Raw genomic sequence first — 13301 nt, 5'->3', positions numbered from 1 at the left:
ATTCTGATCCACAGACCTCAGAGCCCGAGCTGGGGCGTAAGGCTAGATCAGATCAGTGATGGAAGAAGGAGTCTGATCATGAATAGCTCTGAAAGTAAGAACCAGAATTTTAAGTCGGAAAATATTAAATTTCTATTTCTGACCTCTTTTTTTTGATAATGAGAATCATGCCCACATTAAAGTTTCAGAAAGTTATTATATTAAAAAAATATAAATGAGATAAGACATCAGAAAGGACACTCATTAAACATTGGGCTCAAATCAATTTATTAGTAGAAATAAAAAACATATAAATCGTCATTTTCAAAGTCAAACTAATAACATCGTCACCTCTGGTCCTTTATGTCTGTGTTACAGCAAGAAACACAAGTTGGAGATACAAAGTTTGGTTTCAAATAAATGATAAAAAGATAAAAACCACCGATGAAGAAACAAGTACATCGTCTTGAGTATATTTCATTAAAATGCGTTTCTCTCACACAAACATCCGCTCACATGTGAATAATAGAAACTCTGACGATGAAACAAAACGTCAGGGATCACACACAGACATGCAAACGTGTAACAACTGAATCAAGTATATATTAAATCACTTAAAATATTCTGAAAAAAAAACAAAACAATATTAAAAGTCTGATCGATAAAAACATATTGCACAGTAAAAGTATAGTATTAAATATTTGTCACCAGACACAGAGAGCACGACATATTCTCAAAGTGCTTCAGTACAAAACTAACAAGAACCTCCACATGTTTATCTTTGCTGCAGATGTATTTCAACATGTTTCCGACACGAATGTATGAACTTCATTCACGGAAGAATGACAAAGAACACGTTGGAATAACTTGTGTTGAACAAAAAAACGCATGAATGAGAGCATGACATTTCATGATCCTTTAACTAAATAAAAGCATATCATACAATTAATTTTAAATTGTAACATCAACGCAACACATCTTGAATAAGGTTCTAATTTGCTCCAAAGCAGGAAGAACTTGGCTAATGCAGGGGTCTGCTACAAGTCCCTGATAAGAGGATTTAATTGAACCCTTGACTTGTTATTTCTCCAAAGACTTTGCCATCACGTCTTCCCATAAGACAGTTCAGTAATTCTTCATTACACACTAGGGTCTTTTGGCTCAGCTCTTTTTTTTTTTTTTTTTTTTTAAATCAAAAATATTTGGTTAAATGAGAAAATGTTTCCAGAGCCAATCTTTTTTCATGGGGAGGTTGGAGTCACCTTAGAACCCCATATTTAGAGGTGCTGATCCTCATCAATAGGCACTGAAGTAAAATAATGAGGAATAAAAAACACTGTTTTTCTGTGCTGTGCGTCTTTGGGTCCGACTTAGAATACCATGGTTAGTACAGTTGATTTGAATACTGCAAAATACACAACAGTACATTGTCTTTCTTCTGTTTAAAGTTAGCTTGCTTAACCCCTGATCATCTGCATTTATATGCAAGTTTGTAAAGCATATTTAAGTCAATGGTGATGAGACTTGATCCCTCAGAAAAACCCCACTATGCTAAAGAAACAACTTCACAGATTCAGTAAAACACAGTAAATTGAAATTTAGAATCCCTGAAGATATACAGTAATTTAAATTCCTACATTTGCTCCATTCCTCGCTCATGTCCTACAATATTTGAGCGCCAACAACTGATCATGTATATTCAACATCATTATGCAGAAATAACAAGGCGCTTACTGGGATTGAAAAACTGTGTCGAATCAAACTATATTTTCGGAAATATCAGGTTATGTGCCGCGACTTAGAGCTATTGACCGTGTTCTTTCATTCAAATAAAAGAGACTTTGTAGTAAAAACCAAATATGTCACCACGAGTCATCACACCACTATGATTTGTTTTTTCTTTAGACACAAAAAGCTTTCATTTGCATCGATGATTTGGAAAAGAAAAAAAAGGTTCCTATGATTAAAAAAAACCCTAATAGTATTTTTGCTGACAAAATCCTGACAAATGTGATTTATTGTCATTGAAGTTGCACTACGTAAGATTGAACAAGTTTGTTTCTGCCTCCCCCTACTGTTGGAATGGTGTAACTGGAACAGCGAAGAACGTTGTCTTTAAGTAAGTAAATTTTATTTATATAGCGCTTTTCTAGACCAGGGTCACAAAGCGCTTAGGTTGTGAAAACTGAAGGGTCTCAGACTACATCAGTATTTAATGACAAGGGTTTTTTCTGAATTGTTTTTTTTCTTTCTTTCTAAAAGATAAAACATTCCGCTCAGTAACCAAGGTGGTCACAGAGTGATCGGGCCAAGTAACCAAAACATTGTTAAAATAATTTCCAGAGAAGTGAAGTGTGCCGTGATTGTTCAAGATAAAAACAAGTAGTTAAAGAAAATAAGGGGGAAAATTTAAGGTCGTGCTCATCCATTCATCCTTGACGACAGAAAAAAACACCTGGATTGACATCAGATGAAGTACTAAGAACAACAAAAAAAAATAATCCGACAAGTAACGAGAGAGAGGAGAAATCAAATGTTTGTTCTCCCGAGTCTCTCCTTGAAAGTGAATGTAGTTATGAGCGTCACAACTTGGCAACTACATCTTTGCAGCAGCAGATCCCTGGTCAGCTACTCAACCTGCTAACGAGGTAGCACCAAAAAAACCCAATGATAATTTAAAAGAAAAAAAACCTATTAAAATGTGTTAAAAACATTGGTCCGATGGAAATCTTTTTGCCACACTTTCAAAGCTACGTTTGAACCAAATACAGCTGATTAAATGCCATTACATGAACATGAGGATTCTTCTTAAACTTAGATCATATCTTCCTCAAACCAGACCATTCACAAATATTCTCACTCAACAGGCCTTTGACTTCTGTTGCACAAGGAACACTGTGATGCTAGTATATCAACGCAATCAGAATATTAAATCAAATATTGAAACTTTGAATGTGTTTGTATTGAATAACACAATTCAATAACTCCCGACTTAAAAGGTTGAATGGATTTCTTTAAATGATTGAATTTTAAAAAATGGAACATTTAGAAAATTAACAAGTTTCTTCTTATAGTTTGATAATCCAAATCTAAAAAATTCCAAATTCTATATTTTAAAATGTGTAGCTTTTTAAATTCAACGTTAAAATATTGGTACAATAGTGCCAACAGCCTATACCAGCCAAGTTATCAAAATCATAATTATTGCCAGCACAACTAGTTTTAAAAAAATAGGTTTCAACATTTGAAATGTTAGTTTCAACGATTAAATATTCAGATTGCTCTGATATACACAAAAACACACTTGTTTTTTAGAATCAGCCCCCACAAGATAACTTTTGCAAATGTATTACATACTGTATAAGATTAATTTTATGAATCGACAATATACTAAATAGTTCACCTCACCGTCCAATGAAATTAAATGGTTCAAGTTTTCTTTTTTCATCTAAAGAAACAAATTTCCTTTTTTTTTACAGCTTAAGAATGTGGCAAAAAAAAAAACAGTAACGCAAAAGCAGCAAAGCTTCAAAATCACCAAGTGTTTTCTGGGATTCTTTCTGAAATATAGAAAATATATGTAAAAGTGATCCCTCTGAATGTGGCAGTGTGGACGTAATCTAAGAAAAAGACTCAAGATTCCTCACAGACTGATTTTGAAAGAACATCTTCTGTGTCTTCGTCGTCCTGTTATCAAGGTTCCGTTTCTGCTTCACTGTTTGATTTTTCTGTCGAAGATGAATCTGCTGCATCCGTTTTTTTGCTCCCTTGAGGCGTCGTGCAGCTCGTCTGTGATTGAAGTTCCCCCAAAAGACCTCCTTCTTCCTCTTCTTTAAGAAGCAACCCATCTTTCCCCAGAACAAATTCCAGAGTGGGTCCTTTGGTCGTGCCGTCCTCCAGCTCCCCCTCCTCTGCCAGTCGGAATTTTAAATTCATGCCAACAGTTTTCATTGTTTTATCTGCATTGAGATTAAAAAAAGAGCAAAGATTTAGGGTTAAAAGTAGAAAACGAGTGTGTGTATACATACATATATGCATTTATATTTTTAATTATTAAAGCAGCAATATGTATATAACTTTCACAATCACTTGAATTTTCCCAATTGCAAAAGAGAATCACTAAATAATTTAGTTACTCAACTGTATTCATATCAAAATGTATGAAATTTCAATGATTTTATGACTATTATAGTAATTACTAACATGTATGAAAAACTAAATAATAATCTACTTTTATTTACAATTAACATGCAAATATTCTAAAGGTTCTTAATTTGTGTTGCAGTCATTATGTTGTTGTGAGCAGCTCTAGAAACTGATGTTTGGACATATTTAGGTTTCAAAACAAATAAGAGAAGTTACGACCTTTGTCAAGAGTCATGTGGTCTGTAAATTCTGCTACACCAGAGTCAAGTACTCGACAATACTACAAATATATCAGTGTTCCTAGAGTTTCACAGTACATCACAATATATGGCATCATTGCTCTGCATCGTATCAATACTCCAGATTCTTGTCAATACACACTCCTACTCCTGCATTAGGACAGTGAGTCAGAAATGGCAATTGCCTTCATTTCCATAAGTTGTGAGAGGAACTTTTTGGAGCTTCCAAAAAATAAAATTAAAATTATAATAACCCATAACTAGAGATTCTTCCGTTTCACAACAATGCCAATACACCGTTGCACCAGTGGAGGGAGCCAAAAACATGTATGTTCAATGTTACATAGTGCTGCTTTAATATGAAAAATGCTGTAGGATTTGTTTCACAGTCCCCTAAATGCATACCAACTTTTGCTACTTTCTTTTGCTCACCTTGTCCAAACTGCTTCTCTTTAGGAATCAGAAGCACGTCTACGTTGCGATGTTCTTCCAGTGCGCTCGTGAGCGTGGCGCCCTCTTGGCTGAAGAGGAAAACTAAAGGTATAGTGATGTCGTCGGTGGAGTCGCCATCCCCGACCATCTGGAACAGCGGCGTTTCAGCGCTGCTGCTGCCTTCGCGGTCATCTGAGGATAAAACGAAAAGAAAGTTAGCATCATCTTTGTTAATATAAACGTCTGTCTTTGATTCGCACCGATGAAGATGACGCCGATCGCTCCGGCCTCCTGCAGCCACCGAGCTTTGACGGCAAACATGCAGTCGCCGCGGAGCGCCAGAGCAATGTGACCTTTGACCTGGACGGGGTTATCCACCTGCCTGCATGCAGTGTAGGGGGACGCCTTGACTATTCTGCCCTTCACCTGCGAAAACAATTTTATTAACAATCATCCGAGTGACTTAGATTATGCAATAGAAATCTCATGTGTGGATAATGAAAATTCTTACTCCATGCTCGTGCTTGGTGAGATCCATACCGAACTTGGCTGGTCCCGCGATGAGCACAGTGACACCCAGAAATGGAGGCGATATGAGTTGAACTACATGAGGCACCACAGCCCCTTCATCCGATGTCTGGCTGACCTCGGCCACAAGTTTTAATCTGTACACTCCTTTATGTTCCTGAAGGGTTAACGTTTAGAAACAAGGATTTAGACGACTGATTTAAAGTTCCCTTCATTTAAATCACCATTACATTCGCTGATTCTCCAGCCACGGCTTCATGCAGGGGCGTGAGAGAGATGCCCATGCTCTTCAGAAACTCCACAGGCTCCATCATATTGTCGTGGATCGGAAGTTCGATTTCCCTGAGGAAGCAGGAGCCGAGCGAGTGAAGGGTTTTCACGACACACTCATATTTAATGTCAATGTGATTGAACTCACCTGACGGGTAAAGGTTTGAATGCTCGACCTACTCCAGTGAGATACTTGTACCCGTCCCGGATGGTTTTGGCAAAGGATGGATTGTTGGGGAACAAGGTCTCCGTGCTGGGGCAGGTGTGAGTGAACAGATCGTCTTCTTGGGCGACTGAAAAAGTTTCCTGCACCGGGAACAAAGATAAATGTCAAAATACATTTACAATGTTGAAAATAATTCATTCTTTTTTATGTTGTCTTTTTTGAGCATTGAATTACTCTTTTGAATAGTTGAATCAAATAAGTTAATTATATTAAAAGGTTTCATTTGATTTCATTTCTTGACAATTGTATTAAAGAAATTGGAAAAATAGTTTGTTTAAAATTAATGTAATTTCATGTAGAGTTAATATTTTAATACCAATCATCCAAAAATCAATCAATATTTTTCATTCGTACACTTTAATATTCAATAAAACATTACCATTATAACAAGATTTTTATATTTAATTAAAAACATCAATTTTGAATTGTTGGAATTAGAATGTAAACTGTGTGGAATTACATTTTGACCAAATTATTTTGAATTTAGAAATTGTACTTGAATTATTATTATTATTAGAGTTAGAATATCAAACTCAACGTTTAAAGAAAAGCCATTAATTTTAAATACATTTTTAAATGTTGAATTCCATTATTCAGCATAAACAAATTCAATTTCTTATTATATAAATTATAGAATTAAAGAATCCAAATGTAAATAATAAGTTTTGAAATATTAAATGTTAAATTCAACCATTCAATATTCCGGTAGCACCGATAAACAAAAGTAGTGAAAGGAATGAAACGAAACACACGTCAGCTGCCTTTTTTGAAGCTTCTTTGCTTACACTGACACCTGGTGGTGTACTAGGGAATTGCAACCAAAGTATCACAAAACGAATTTAACAAGAATTTGCTTACGATTTGTAAGTAAAAAGATGAAGAAATTATAACGCTCAACATCCGTAGTATAAATATAATGCGCGTCTTTTGAAAACACGACATCCATGCATTATTAGTTTCAGAGTTAGTTTAGTTTTACTACAGCTTAATTTCAATCTTTGTACTTTTCTGTAAACATTTCTACTTTCAGAAAGTGGCTCAAATCTTACCGTTTTATTGCCCCGACACGGTGGATGAGTGGTGGAGAGTGAGACGGGTAGAAGGTGTGCCTCTGTGGTGAAGATGTAGTCGTCGATATCTAAAGGAAGTTGTGTTTTCTCAGAAAACAGCAGGTAAAGGTATTTGAACATCTCCGCCAGAAAGAACGAGTCCATCCTGCACAGGAACGAGACAAAATTGTTTGCGACACAATAATGATGAGCACCGTGAGGTAGGTGTCGCTCTGAAGCAGGGACACTTGATGATGTAACACCTGTCTTCATGTGTCCCGGTGCGAACATCCTGCACAGCAGCGAAGCCACAAGGCACCCTGGCGTAGGCGTTGAGCTTCTCCACGATAGACTGTCCCACTCTGAGGTAGTACGGGTCACCAGTGGCCTGTGCAGGTCACCACAAAATATTTTTACAATCCATCCAATATTTGTAAAAAGACAAATCAATATCCAAAATAAGTGTACCTTATAGAGGTAGTAGGTGCTTTCAGCAAACTCTGGTCTCAATAAGTGTTGGCCCCAATGAACTCTGAACTCTGTTGTAAAAGCCTGAAGACAGGATACAATAAACACTCATTAGATTTCTAATAATTTAAACTCCATTTATGTGATTTTTCCACACTTATATTCAACTAATTTCATTAATCTATAGATACCAATATATATATATATACATACCTGTACAACTTAAGCGGTCTTGCATGATTAGGTTATGCTATGCAGAATCGCAAGTGTCAAAATGTTACAGGCCAAAATGAAAAATAAATAAATAATTGACAGTTCCTTAACAAACACACTACATTATGTTGAATATAAAAAAAAGTTACCTAGTATATAATGCTAAATGACGGATAAACAAACGGTAACAAATCAATATTATACTTGTGATTATAATTATAATTTTATTCTGAAGTTGACTCGTTGAAGACTTTCTACTCGTTCTTCACACTTTAGACGAACACTTGTCTGTTATTTACATCGACCTAGAAGCAGAACCAGATCGACAGGATTCTGATTCTGGCAAGATATGATATCAAAGCATAAATATAAAAAGTACTAAAAATGATTAGTTTTTAATTAAAAAGAAAAAAAAAAAAAAGGCACTAGCTAATCCCAAATTGTAGATGGTGCGTTTCCGTGCAGAATTATGGAAGTATATTAAAAGAATATTGAACTGTTAAATTTAACAATAACAATAAAAATAGAAAACAGAAATTGTGTCATTGTTTTCTTTAGCATCGAATTACTTATTGAATCATTTCATTTAATAATTTCTATATCGAATGATTTACATTTCTATAACAGTTTAACATTCCAATTATTAAACAAAAATAAATCTAAAAAATCTTTTTTAATCCATCATAAAAACGTTGGTATAATTGGTCCAGCATGTTTATATTGCATTTTAAAGTCTACCAATAAAAAACTGAATTAAGAAAATGTATTATTTTACTGGAATTAAAATATCAAATTCTATGTACAAAAATATTAATTGAAAAGTTTTCTATTTTTAAAATCAAATTATTAAAAAAAATATATATATAATAATAATAATAATAATAAAATAATACGATATACACATTATCTAATTAAAATATGTAAAAAACACATTTACTTTAAAAAATGATCAAAGTTTCAAAATAATAAAATATAAAAAATAACTATTCAATATTCTGAATGCACAGATATACATCAATACAGATATAACATTGGGGTAAATGTATGGTTTTAACATGTTTTTAGGGGTAGTTGGAATCACTTGAAGACGACTAAACATACAAATGCAAGACAGTAATGTTATATACAGTAACTTCAACAGTAACTGTGACATCGTTTTTAACTTCTTACCTCAGGAAGAAACTTGTGTTGTTTGGTGACTTGGTAAAGCATCTCATGAGTCTCGATGGCTGGTTTGAGATCTCCTCTTAAAACCTACAAAGACAAAACAAAACCATGAGATTAAACATCACCAGAACAAAGTTTGGATGCTCGTAGGCGTGAGCCGTGTGAATGGAATAAACACAAGCGTCTTTCTCACACACCTGGAGACCCGGGAAGAACGCCAGGAGTGAATCCATCCAGGTGCGCACACTCACAGTGGGGTTATGCATGTGCACGTTGAGCAGCAGGGGAGGTTGACTTATGTACTTCATGATGGCAATATAGTGCTGTCACATCAAATCAGAGTGAGGGAAAAGGTAGAAGCAAGAAAAACGATAAAATATGTATATCATCGTACAATGTTGAACCTCTCGAGGAAGACGTCGTCGCCCAGAAGAATGTAAGCCTTCATCAAATATTCATAGTACGAGTCGATACCAGCACCGACTCCGCTCTCTAAAAACAGCAGGCAAAACAGGATGAAAAAGTGAAGCATTATTGATTTAATGTTGCCTGGAGTGCAGATATAGGCTCACCTCTACGGACCCATTCTCCATTATGGATGTTAATCACCATCCCCACCAGGTCGCTCCCCTTCTGTCGTCTCTCCCACAAGACGTCCAGAGCCTTCCTCGCATGGTCCTGGTCAGCAGAGATCCATGTTCAGACGGTAGCAGGGAAGGGCGACACCACAAAGGAGAAAAGTTTGTACCTCGAACACAGACTCTCCAGACAGACGGCTGAGGGCAGCAAACTCCAGGATCATGGTTCCAGCACAGGCGGTGCAAGTATCCGACTCACTGCCTGTCCTTGAGAGCGGGTTGAAGACTCCATAGCGAAGATTTACCTGCAGAAGGAAAATGATTTACTTTTGGAAAGTCTTTATTTAAACTACATTTTTTGAATTCTCAATTTTATTAAAAATGAAAACAATCTAAATGAAACATATTTTCTCAAATTTTAATGGCCTATTCTTTACCTGAAAAAACAAACAAAAACCAAAAGTTAACAAAAAAACTACATACTAAGTGACTGAGCTTTCTTTTATAAACATTCATTTACAGGCTTTATTAAAAAAAAGGATAAAGGATTTACAGTATCCTTAGACACATGTTCTTTTATTAAGAAGACAATTATTATCAAAATATATCATGGTTTGTCACAAAGCAGCTGTAAATTAAGAATTATGATAGTGTTAAGCCAAAGTATTCATCTACTAAACATGTTTTTTCTTGTAGGTAAACCAAAAAAGAGATCTATAGAAAAACATAAATTTTCAAAAATTAAATAACTAAGAGATCAGGTACATTAAATTAAATGCAATAATTATCAATCATGTGCAACTTCTATTATTCAGTAGTACAGTGACTTCTTCGAAGCCTTCTTTCTGCACTCTTTCCAACTCTATCTAATATTAACATTTCCTTAACAAGGTAAAATGTGACCACGTTATTTCCAACCGCTGCATTTTATTCAGCAGTATATGAAAAATGTATGTCATAGTTAAAATTAAAACCAGGCTTTAGTGTGATCCAGAATACCCCGCAGGCCTGATATGATCCATAAGGAAAAGAAGGGAGTACCTTGGGGTAAGGAAGGCCACTGGTGGTGTTAAAGGCAGGGAGTAATCGATGGCCTAGTTCTTTTGCCATGTTCAGGAGCTCATCCTTGTACCACTGCATCCTCTCGCCACGTTGCCGGAGCATGTCGGCCATCACATGCGCTCCCAGGAGCCCGCTGAAGGAGAGAACGTTAGCAAATCGAAGGGAAGAATATGCAACCATTATTCTAGTTTGACTCAGATGAATCGCATCATTTACCCCAAAACTCGAATGTTGGTCTCAAACACGGACACCACCACGTCATTGTCCAGACGTACGTCCTTCACAGTTTTTCTCACAGCATCCTCGAACTCATCTAGCTTATTCAACACCTGTAGACACAGATCCATTTGTTGAAAGAAATACTGTTATAAGGTCGAGTGTGTCCTAAATATATCTTGGACCTCTATTGGACTCATCAGTACATGTCTGTTTGTACAAAACTCTCTTTTCATTGAAATATTTACATTAGAAAATGTGCTTAAGCCCCGCCCACTGAAAACAGTGTTTTTCTGGAGATTACATGCAATTTACCATAACCACACACACTTCAGTAATTGGTCAAACATCAGTTTTTCACTGCGCGTCATCTATCCCAGAAGTCTCCACCTCCAGGGGACTCGTTGTATAAACTAAGCGGGGCGTGATTACAGCTGGCTGGAGGAGTATAGCTATTATTACATTATAGTGGACCCCAGTCTCGTAACCTCTCATTCGCCGAGATTTCAGACGGGGAGAACTTTAAGTAATAAGTTCAAAACATGGTCATGATGACATGAGAGACTTACTGCATCTTGGAGAGGAAGACTTCAACATTTAAAACATGTGGTTACGTTGGGTTTTCACATTAGCTGACTTTTAAGTTTTACTTTTAAAATTCCAAAATGAATTGAACAGATAAATAACAGACAAGTACTCACCACTAAAGTATCAAGGGTGTCAATCAATGTGAGCGAAAACCTGCAAAATGAGCAAATGGATATTGTGATCTTGAAACTCAAAAACTGCAATTTATAAAAGATGAAATAAAACAGTTGGAAGAAAATACAACAAACAAACGGCATATTATTTTGTATAATTATTGAGTAACCGCTTTTTTGTAACACAATTGCATTTATTTTAATGATCTTAACAGCAAGTAGATTTTTAAAAACGTACTTTCCCAAAGAGTCATCGATGTCTCCCCTGTTGGGCTCCTGGCCCCGGACTCGTCCCCTGCAGCTAAGAGGCATCAGTTCGTCTGCTGGATAGGCGTATTTCTGCAGACAAATATATAGAAAAGCTTATAAAATAAAATAAAATTTTGGTAAATATTGACTTTAAACAAAGTTAAATTATTGTTAAACAAAATCTTTGAATAATCAAATTAAGTGAATATCGGTGTAAATATCAGATATAAATGAACCAAATCATACACCAGCAAAGTCACTTTATTACATGCATTTTCCTGTATAAAGAAGATGAGGGAGGCTAAACAACCAAATCATTTCCCAAAACATCTAACAATAAAAAAATAAACAGAATTATGTAAATGTATAAAACGCTTTCACTTTAACAGAAATAATCAATGCAAGAATCCTTTACCATGTAACTGCCGTATGCATGATCAAACATTTCCACAATGACATCCCTGTAACAAAAGAAATAAATGTTTAATGTTAAAATATAAACTTGGAAAAGAACCTATAGTTTGTGCATACCTGATGGAGTTCTTTTCTTCCCTGGTCATGCTGTTATTCTCCGTCGATTTCGCCCACCCAGCAAGACAGGTGATGAGAAGAATCTTCAACATCATCCCAGTAAAGTCAGGTCAACCCACTCCCCGGGATATTTTACTTAAACTTGTGCGACCTTGATGGAACTGAAGGCTCTCAAACTGACTAACTTCAGTTCACCCACCGTCGTCCCGGTTAAATAATCCCAGTGGAGCATCTGACCTCCTTTACCTCCACAACTGTCCTCATTTTTGCAAGGCTCGGTTCACAGTCTTGAGGCCACACGTCAACAGACGCTAGCTAGTCCCCAGATCCAACTTCATGTCTCCACAGCAGCTGCTCTGATCTTCATCCAGGTGCGTTAGGATCTCTACATGTCCACACAAAGGGTCAGCTTCCTCGATGTAAACAAAAGAGGCAGCAGCTACCCGGAACAACAACCCCTGTGGAGAAGGAAACGTTTAAATTAAAAAGATATATTCATATATATATATATTACATTGTATTGTAGAAGCAGTTAGTCAGAAACCAGGTAGCAGGAGTGTTTGTGATGCTAACGAGCTAGCTTTTAAAGCTCGTAAACATACACCTAATAACGATCATTTCGAGAATAATTACACTTACTGGGCGTTTTCAACGACGTCTTTCCGTGGTCGGAAATGTGACATTGAGTCCCACGACGACGCTTTAAGCTTCCTGAGGCCGAGGTCAGAGCTGTCAGAGAAGACAGTTGTCGGTCTGTGATGCTTCTCAGCGTAGCCACGGAAGGAGGAGGCGTCCCTTCCCGTATGACGTATGTATTATGCGCCACTGACGTAGCCTGCGCGTCAACCGTTTAGTTATTCACGCAGTTAATAATTATTAGAATTATTAGAATAATTAATAACTATACTTTTTTATTATAAGAGAGTATTAGGAGTATTAGGGACACTCAAATAATATTTATTTTTATTTTCTTTTCTTTTCTTTTCTTTTCTTTTATTTTCTTTTATTTTATTTTATTTTATTTTATTTTATTTTATACACTAAACTCGTATAAATGCATTTATTACATAGTAAAACATACTTAATTACGAGATTAAAGTCGTACAAAATTAATTTATCACTAGATTAAAGTCGTACGAAAATACTTTATCGCGAGATTTAAGTCGTACATAAATGCATCTACGCACAGTTAATAATTATTCTAATTATTACAATAATTAATAACTATGATTTGTGTTATTATTAGA

The 13301-nt window shown here is 35.8% G+C and overlaps 1 protein-coding gene across 2 annotated transcripts; it reads right to left on the bottom strand.

Moving 5' to 3' along the window:
• Window positions 1-250: 250 nt before the first annotated feature.
• On the bottom strand, window positions 251-12819 carry LOC148079671 (ER degradation-enhancing alpha-mannosidase-like protein 3). 2 transcript variants are annotated; one of them, XM_087791323.1, is made up of 21 exons: window positions 12694-12819; window positions 12055-12512; window positions 11939-11984; window positions 11513-11613; window positions 11275-11314; window positions 10574-10686; window positions 10337-10490; window positions 9466-9600; window positions 9290-9395; window positions 9112-9209; window positions 8915-9040; window positions 8721-8804; window positions 7338-7421; window positions 7133-7257; window positions 6870-7035; window positions 5743-5900; window positions 5549-5666; window positions 5308-5481; window positions 5057-5222; window positions 4797-4988; window positions 251-3938 (listed from the first exon to the last, which is right to left on the bottom strand). In XM_087791323.1, the coding sequence occupies exons 2-21, from the start codon at window positions 12147-12149 to the stop codon at window positions 3673-3675; spliced, it is 2547 nt and encodes an 848-aa protein (XP_087647449.1). In that variant the 5' UTR covers window positions 12150-12512; window positions 12694-12819; the 3' UTR covers window positions 251-3672. The 2 variants fall into 2 exon arrangements, with proteins under 2 accessions (XP_087647449.1, XP_087647450.1); XM_087791324.1 differs by having other exon boundaries at window positions 5555-5666.
• Between the last annotated feature and the right edge of the window lie 482 nt (window positions 12820-13301).

Source organism: Callionymus lyra, chromosome 5, assembly GCF_982586985.1.
Source record: "Callionymus lyra chromosome 5, fCalLyr1.hap1.1, whole genome shotgun sequence".
NCBI lineage: Eukaryota > Metazoa > Chordata > Actinopteri > Syngnathiformes > Callionymidae > Callionymus > Callionymus lyra.
The sequence above is the reverse complement of the archived record's forward strand: the minus strand, read 5'-3'. Positions and strand labels throughout refer to the sequence as shown.